At 42.9% G+C, this 8,690-nt stretch overlaps 1 protein-coding gene across 1 annotated transcript; it reads left to right on the top strand.

The window, feature by feature from the left end:
* Positions 1-430: 430 nt before the first annotated feature.
* Positions 431-5,077, top strand: SMIM10L3 (small integral membrane protein 10 like 3). Its single transcript, XM_075831357.1, has 2 exons — positions 431-862; positions 3,400-5,077. The coding sequence occupies exons 1-2, from the start codon at positions 680-682 to the stop codon at positions 3,418-3,420; spliced, it is 204 nt and encodes a 67-aa protein (XP_075687472.1). The 5' UTR covers positions 431-679; the 3' UTR covers positions 3,421-5,077.
* The last annotated feature ends 3,613 nt before the right edge of the window (positions 5,078-8,690 follow it).

The raw sequence follows: 8,690 nt of genomic DNA, 5'->3' as shown, positions 1-8,690 counted from the left end.
GCACCCGCTGCATTTAGGTGGAGAACCAATGGGGAGGTGGCGTGGCTCTCTTCATTGATTCCTATGGGAGTTATGGTATCAGCAGGACTTTAGTCGGGTGACTCCTACGGGTCCCAGGGCTGAAACCTGCATGTATCGGACATATATATCTGGTGGATAAAGAAAAAAGGATGAAAAAAGTGCACCATATGCTAATTACAGCGCTTGGCCTGATTGGCCGTGAGTCATCAGATGGTGTACTGAAGGTAGTCCAAGCCACATTTGGATTCCTTATTGTGTGCTACTGTATGTGGCCAATCATCAAACGTTATAGCCATGCCCTCTAAAGGAGTTGCCCATACCTACCAATCACATCACTTCTTTTATTTTTTCAACCTACCTCAGAACATAAGGTGTCATGTGATTGGTTGCTATGAGCCTCTGCCTCGCCGTGTCCGCATTAGTACATACACATCAGGCCTCGCAATATAGTCATGTGACCGTCTCTTCACAGACGTCTCCCGTCATTCCCTGCAGCCGCGACCGTTGTACCGGGAAGGAGGCGGTGCTCAGCGAGGCGCTTCCGGGTCAGCAGTGTATACGTTCAATGGGCTCCATTAACATGATAGTCCTCGGCACTAGGCGCTGTCTTCCAGTGTGACCAGTGTCCGCCTCCTCGTCTCCTGGCTCGGCGGGGTGTATGGCGTCCCTGTCCGAGCTGGTAGTCTGGCTCTCCCAATCTGCCGCTGTACGTTCCTATGGGGTCTTCTCCAAAGGCCTGACCCGCACCCTGCTTATCTTCTTCAACCTGGCCTGGAAGCTGCGGATCAAGTTCCCATATCTGTATGTTATTGCCTCCATGATGCTCAACATCCGGCTGCAGGTGAGGGGGAGGGGGAGGGTTATCCCAGGTGTCACCTGCCTGTTTATGTGTGTGTCTGGTGGGGGGAGCTGACACTTCTGCCCGGTCACCCATTCCTGGCGGCCAAGTGTGCCCGTCATTCTCCATTATCGTGAATTGGACGTACAGAAACCGCTGAAGACTTTCACTTATTTAACCCTTTAATACCGTAAATGTTCAATATGTTTCGCATTTCCATTGTCGCATTTTTCCGTAGATGTAGCTGTATGAGGGGCTGGTTTTTTGTGGGTGAAATTTTGGCATACATATAAACTTATTTATTCGCTTCGATTGTGTTTTTTTTTTTTTTTTAAGGATGTTAATGCAAAAAAACATCAATTTCAACTTCTGGTTTTGTTTTTTTTTTTTTTTGTTTTTTACGCTGTTTACCGTGCAGTAAACACAAGTTAATGTAATGTTCGCTACAAATCCGGCGATATATTGGTTTTAGTACTTTACAACTTTATTGGTCCCCGATCTGTGCCCAAGGCTGTTAGCAACATCCCGGGCAGCAGGATTGTACAGAGTATCCATGTTCTTCTAAAAAAGTCCCATAACACCTGCTGTAAAAACACTATATGGTGGCTAAGGGGTTAAAGGATTATTCCAATCTAAGACTTTTATGGCATATCTGCAGACTATGCCATAAGTGTGTGATAGAGGCCGGACCAGCTCTATTGAGAATGGGGGTCCCCCAACCCTTGCTGATCTATGGGAGTTACAGAAAACCACTAGAAGTGAATGGAGAGAGCGGTGCACAGGTGTAGCCCCCTCTTGATTCGTTCTCCACCACGATGTGGAGGGACAGGGGACCCCACCTATGAGACGATTTATGGCATGTCCCGTAGATATGCTCTAAATGTCTACGATGAGAATAACCCTTTAAGCCTGGTCTCCATGGCAATATTACACGTCACAATAATAGATCATCGTGGGATATTGGTGAGATTTTTCTGTAGGAGGAAACCTGAGATTGTAGGTGTATGTCATGTGTCAGTAATTGGGGATTGCAATCTAAAAGTCCCTTGTGCATGAAACGGCATAAACCCGTGTGATCTCTTTCCTACACCCCGTAGTGACGATGACCTACTGGTTATCTTCCACCCTTAGGGTATGTTCACACGACGTAATTCAGGCGTTTTACTCCTCGAATTACGCCTGAAAAGATGGCTCCATTATGTCTGCCCATTGCTTGCAATGGGTTTTACGATCTTCTATTCAGACGACGTCTAATTTTATGCGTCGCTGTCAAAAGACGGCGTGTAAAAATACGCCCGCATCAAAGAAGTGCATGTCACTTCTTTGGACGTTTTTGAAGCAGTTTTTCATTTACTCCATTGAAAAACCGCTCCAATAATGTCCGTAATGGATGGCGCGAAAAACGCGAGTACTTGCATTTATGCCTGAAAACAGCTCTGTAATTTCAGACAGATTTTTCGTTTGCGTGTGAACATAGCCTTATTCAGACGAATGGTCATCGGACACATGTATGTATTTCAATGGGGCCTTTCACGCGGTCGTTGAAAAATAGAACGTGTCCTGTTTTCCTCCGTTTTCCCGGATCACTCGATAGACTAAGTCTATGGAGATCCGTGAAAACGGGTGCAACTCGGGTGTGCAAAATGGTGGTTTTTCACATCTGAGTTTGCCAGAATTCGGCCTTATTGTTGTGCATCCTGGGTCTAACTGTAATGTGAAATAACCATGTATGTGTAGACGCTTGAACCACAGGAACAGGAGTCCGTTATTTACTAACAGCGAATACCAGCGAGAGGCGTCTGCATTGCAAAATAAGAAATGTTACACCGCGCCGCTCCGCTCCAATGTGTTTGAGGTTAAAAAAATAATTCCGCATAGTGTTATTGGATAACAAATCTCCTAAAGTTTTGTGTATTCAACTACTATCCAGACCTATGTGTTTTTATGGTTACAGACTAAAGCTCCATGCACACGACCGTGCCCGTAATTACAACCCATTATTGTGGGCACGGCTGGCAGCAGACCATTCTCCCATTATAAAGTATAGGAGCACGCTCCGTAAAATAGGACATGTCCTATTTTTTTTCCGTCCGGTTTCTACGGCACGGGCACCCTCCCGTAGGCATACGGAAAGGTGTCCGCCGGACATAGAAATGAATGGGCCCGTAATTACGGGTGATTTTATGGTCGTGTGCATGGAGCCTAAAACATACCCTGATCCTGCTGTCATAATCACTTCCATAAGTTACCAAGGAGGAAGACGGCAGGGAGCATGCCTGCAGGATTGGACTACACAGGGCTTGATTAAAGTCTAATCACGGAGACACACGGAGATGCATAGGAGCTGTAGACACAAAATAGGAGGTTTTTAATGAAGACCATTGCTTATTTTTAGATTTACTGAATTGAATAAAAAAAATGGTTGCAAAAGTCGACACTCCTATTACAGTTCTGCTCTTATATAATAACAGCGCCATATTCTCGTATTTCATTCACGTGTGTTTCTATTTTTATCTGTAACCCTTGTTTGAATTTCTTAGGTCCACATAGAGATCCACTAGTTCCCACATCAGTCACATCTGGACACTTTATCAGCACTGACTATGAATGGTTTATGGCCTTGTACTTCAAGAAGCAAGGAAGGCACCAGTGACCCTCACCATCAAGATGATCCCCGGCCACAAGATGTCAAATATAAAGTTGCGACACTGTCTTCTGCTACATCCAAGTCACTGGAATCCGTTCTTACCGGTTTACATAGAGGCGTTATTCGTCTGACTCTCAGGAAAGGTGCAGCTCCCACGATGCCTGATATCTGCAGCGGTTATTCCTTATGGAATGGACCAATTTTATTTTGTACAGTTTTAAGGACTTTTATTTCTTATTTATAGTTCTATACTCCTGCATGGTTTCTGGGTATAAGGATAAGTTTGCCCAGGGAGCTGGAGAAAATCTTCGCTATTTCTTTCAAGAAAGGGGTTGGTTATAGACCTTCAGGATGGGCATCCTGCCTGTGTTTATTCAGGGACCCTCCCATTTTTTTTATCACTACATTTTTCCAGTATCTTAGAGGACTATTGCAAATAATAACACAACGGGGTGCTAATCCGAATTATTATTTTATTTTAATGGAAAATGAGCGGCATGTTAACAAAAGTAGATGAAAATGCTATGAGTGACTGTTAGTCCAATGATATATAATTTATTTATTTTTTTAACTGTTTCATGCATGTGAACATTTAAACTTTTGGCAGTGTTTTTTTTTTTCTTTTTTTGAAATTTTATAGCAAATACGATGTGAATGTTTAAAAAGCAGCCACAAATTCATTGGGACATTATTGCAAAAATAAAAACTAAGGGATTCTCCGTTATAGCTGCTTATGGACATGCAGTAGATAAGTCTCCCTATGAAATGTCTATCTGTTTAGGACATCCAGGAATTTAGTATTTCACTTCAGATGTGAATCTAGACAGGACCGTACTGGAGAACTTCAAGAATTGCGCTGGAATAACTAAGGAAAATACGGTAATTGTATTTTAAGAGGTGACCAACTGCACAGTTGCCTTGTACTCAGGTGACAGCCAAGTTGAATATTGATATCTCTTTGTATTTTTATGGAAAACCTGGCAACTACCACTACTCCTTTTAGGCTTTTTAATAGTATACATACTGATCACTTCACACTAGATCTTGTTCTACTTCCCCAGATGTGAGAGTTTTAGGAAACATTCATTGACAGTCTTAGGCCCCATGCACACGACAGCAAAAACTGGAGCCATTCACTTTCATTGAACACTGACACCTTTCCGTAGCACTACGGAAGGTTGTCAGTGCCGTGGAAATGTTCCGGGAATTATGGAATATGTCCGTTCTTTCACATTTTGCGAGCCGTGCTCCCATACTTTGTATGGGAGCACGGCCCGAAAATGCGACTGTCAGTCAGCGGCCGTGCCCATGGGGCCTCAGTAATACACGTGTTAGTTTCAACAAGCTACTTTTAGTCTATGAATGTCCCAATGAATAGAGGGAGCTTTATATACCAATGTGCCTGACTTGGTTCCCTCTGTCCAATGTTGTCATGGACATCTAGGGTTCCTAAAGGGTTACAGTTGCTGCTGCTATAAATGTAAAACTAAATACGGTTATGGATTCTTCTCATGAGCTAAAACTAGGCCAGCAGAAAGTTTACACCATCAAATAAATTGTCCATTCGTTGTATGCAAAAAAAAAAAAAAAAGACTTGCTTTTTTTTTTCCCTCTGTAAAACACATTTGTTCTGCTAGTACTTCTATCACATCCCAACAGGTTTAAATTATTGTCTTATTGGTGTACAGATTATGTATTGCAGAATCCACAGCGGAATTTCAGCACACGGCATACGTAAATCTGTGGCGGATTCCAGAGAGATTCAGTTGTGGAAATGCCAGAGATTAACTGCAAATTTCATTCATGACTATGCAAAGAGTAAAATCTGCATGAAAAAACATATCGCATGGAAGGTTTAGGTGCAGATTCTTAGTATAAAATTTACTCAGTCCAGCTAAACAGTGTGAGATCACTCGGTGTATTGCATGTGGCAAATCTGCAGCGTAATACAGTACCGGCAGTCAATGAGATTACTGGAAATCTCATGTACATGCTGCAGTGTTCAGTATGAAAATTAACCTGCGGTGCGTTTCAGCCATTGAAGAGCTGTGGACCAATACGGTGCCTCAAACCTGGGACTTGAGACGAACAACCGAGTTTGAAGCATCCTATTGGCCCAGTCTCCATGCACGCCCCTTTCAATTCTTTTACACCTCAATGCTCACCCCATTTGCCTATTCACTCCTTCCCGACATTTGATGGATCCATATGCCAGTCGGGTAGGTGGAACTATGGAGCGGGCTAACGGAGTAAACTCGCTCCATACGATGCCGGTGTCGGCTGTTTGTTACAGCCGACACTTCATAGTAACGCGTAGCAAAATGCTGCGGTCAATAGCAACCGCAGCATTTTAAATAGTTAGAACAGCTCATCGTGCCCCCCCGCAACGCAATTGCACAGGGGGGGCGGCAGCTGCTGCTATGGCTGCCTGCGGGCCTAATGAAGCACCCCAGATACACCATCTGCCTCTGGCAGGGCTTAATAGATGCCTGTCAGAATCACGATATACTGCAATACATTAGTATTGCAGTATATCGTGCTAACGATAGCTGTTTAAGTCCCCTAGGGGTACTAATAAAAATGAGTTTGTTTTATGTAAAAAATTTAAAGTTAAAAAAAGAAACAATTGGTATCAGCGCGTCCGTTGAAGTCTGTACTGTTACAATATATCATTTAACTCGCACGTTGAACGGTGTAAAAAAAAATAAAAATTGTAAGTGCCAGAATCTTTTTTTGGTCACGTAATCTCCCACAAAAAATGAAATAAAAAGTGATCAAACCGTCGCATGTACATCAAAATAGTATTAAAAAACTACAGCTTATCCCACAAAAAATAAGCCCTCATATCACAATCGACGGAAAAATAAACTTATGGCTCTCGGAATTTGGCAAAACAAAAGTTATTTTTTACACTTAGGTTTTTACTTATAAAAGTAGTAAAATATAGAAAAAAAAACTATATATGTTTGGGATTGCCGTAATCGTATTGACCCACAGAATAAAGTTAACATGTTTTAATTGCACAGTGAATTCCGTAAAAAGGGCGCGCAAAAAAACCATGGGGGATAGTTTTTTTTCATTTTCTACCTCAAATTTTTCCCCCCGTTTCCTAGTACATTATATGGCAAAATAAATGTTGCTATGAAAAACTACAACTCGTCCTGCAAAAAATCAAGCCCTCATAGGACTACATGGAATAAAGACGTTATGGCTTCTGGAATGTGGGGAGGAAAAAATGAAAATCTGAAAGTGGGCTGTGGCGGGAAGGGGGTTAATAAAGGATGCTCTTGTGCTGCAAGGCCTGAAAAAAAAAAAAAAGTCCTGGAAAAACCTTATGGGTTTGTCCACATGTAATGGAATCGCTGCAGAAAATTTTGCTGTGGAAAACCGGCACCATTTCCTGTGTTTTTTCCAAAATCCGTGCGACTGATATCTCCTCTGTAAAACCGGAGGAATTCTGTCCGCTTTCCGCAACAGGAATTGACATGCTGTGGAACGGAATATACGCACTGCATGTGAGTTTCTGGACTGAAGTTTTACATCGCGTGTGGATGACATTTGCTCATTCACACCCACTTTGCTGCTACTGTATATTTTCCATCCGCAGTTCCAGACGACGAATACGCAGCAATTCCGTTAAGTGTGGACAAGCCCTAGGGCTGGGTCCCAACGTAGCGTAAACGCTACGGAATTTCTGCAGCATTTACAGTAGCAGCAAAGTGAATGAGGTTTAGAAAATTTCATGTCCACAACGCATTAGAATACGAAAGTGTCGTGCGGTAGGCGTTCTGCTGTGCAACTTAATTTTGAAATGTCATTTTATGCTACAGGTTCTGTGCGGAGAAGCTGCGTGTTTGGTGCATAGACTTGAATGTGGAGCATAAATTCCACAACAGACTTGTTTTGTTGTGGTTTTTACAGCATTTACTCAGTAAAAACAGCTGGAAAAGCCACAGGTGCCCATATACTGAACAAACTTCTACAGAGCAGCAGTTATGTGGGGAGGCAGGGACTCCTAGCATCAAGTGTCTATGATGCCAGGAGTCCCGTTCACATGTACAGTGGTCGGGCCTGGAAAACTGGCTGACATACGGACCACTCTTCACCGCCCTATCACAGTCGTGTGAAAGAGCCTGAAATCTGCAGGTAAAGCCGCAGCAAAACAGATTTACCAGTGTTTTGAGATTCCACTGCAAATTGTTTTACAGAAAAATCGGCAGCGTATCCTGTGTGTGGGAACATAGCCTTAGGGTAAGGCCACACCGAGTAACACTGACCCCGCTGACAGCCGCGCCCGCTCCATGTTTGACGTGGCGGTTTATGGACACATCTTGTTGCAGGTAAAAAGGCCCTTTACCTGCAAAATCGAGGGGCCATTATTGAATACACCCTGTATGGCCAGATGATTTTGCAGGTAAACAGATTTTCTCTACAGCCAGACAGTAAATGTTTCCTTAGCAAAAGTAACAACAGTTGTAACAATATGCAAATGTTTGTACATTCTAAGTTAGCAGCAGGAGTGTGTCCTCTTGGGATGGAAGGCTGTTCATCTATTATAGTGGCTCCCCCTAGGGTTATAATATTTTCAATACACAATGGTCTTTCCTGGGTCATAGCAACTTGAAACTACAGGTACCGTTCTGTAGCAATTGAAAGAACACCAACCAATCAGCATGTGTGTTTTACTGGTATAATCCCAATTATTTTTTTTTACATGGATTGAAATAATTTATTCCTTAAATACCCTCAGGCCCTCCCATGGGGTAGTCTTTTATTACACTATAGGTGGGTGAATTTGGAAAGTACACTGGGTTAAAGTGAGTGCAGGTCATCCTCTTAACGGGCGCTTCGTTTCTAAACTATCCCGACTGTTAGGTCACATGACTGGCCGAATCTTAGTGTCCGCTGCGTGGACCGGAAGTCTTTCACTATACATTCCTATGAGCCGGTCAATGTGCGGTCACGTGACATAACGTCAGTCAGGATAGTTTAGAAACCAAGTGCCTGGTATAAGGATGACCTGCCCTACCGTTAATCAAGAGTGCTTTCCGAACAAAGTGCCACAATAATATTCACCAGAGTATCCCTTTAAAACTTCCTCAACTTTATACCATATGGAACCATTGAGGTTAGTCACATGATTAAGGTTTACACTTAAATTTAATGAAAAGGCAAACCAAGCCA

Source organism: Rhinoderma darwinii, chromosome 6 (genome assembly GCF_050947455.1).
Source record: "Rhinoderma darwinii isolate aRhiDar2 chromosome 6, aRhiDar2.hap1, whole genome shotgun sequence".
NCBI classification, from domain to species: domain Eukaryota; kingdom Metazoa; phylum Chordata; class Amphibia; order Anura; family Rhinodermatidae; genus Rhinoderma; species Rhinoderma darwinii.
The sequence above is the reverse complement of the archived record's forward strand: the minus strand, read 5'-3'. Positions and strand labels throughout refer to the sequence as shown.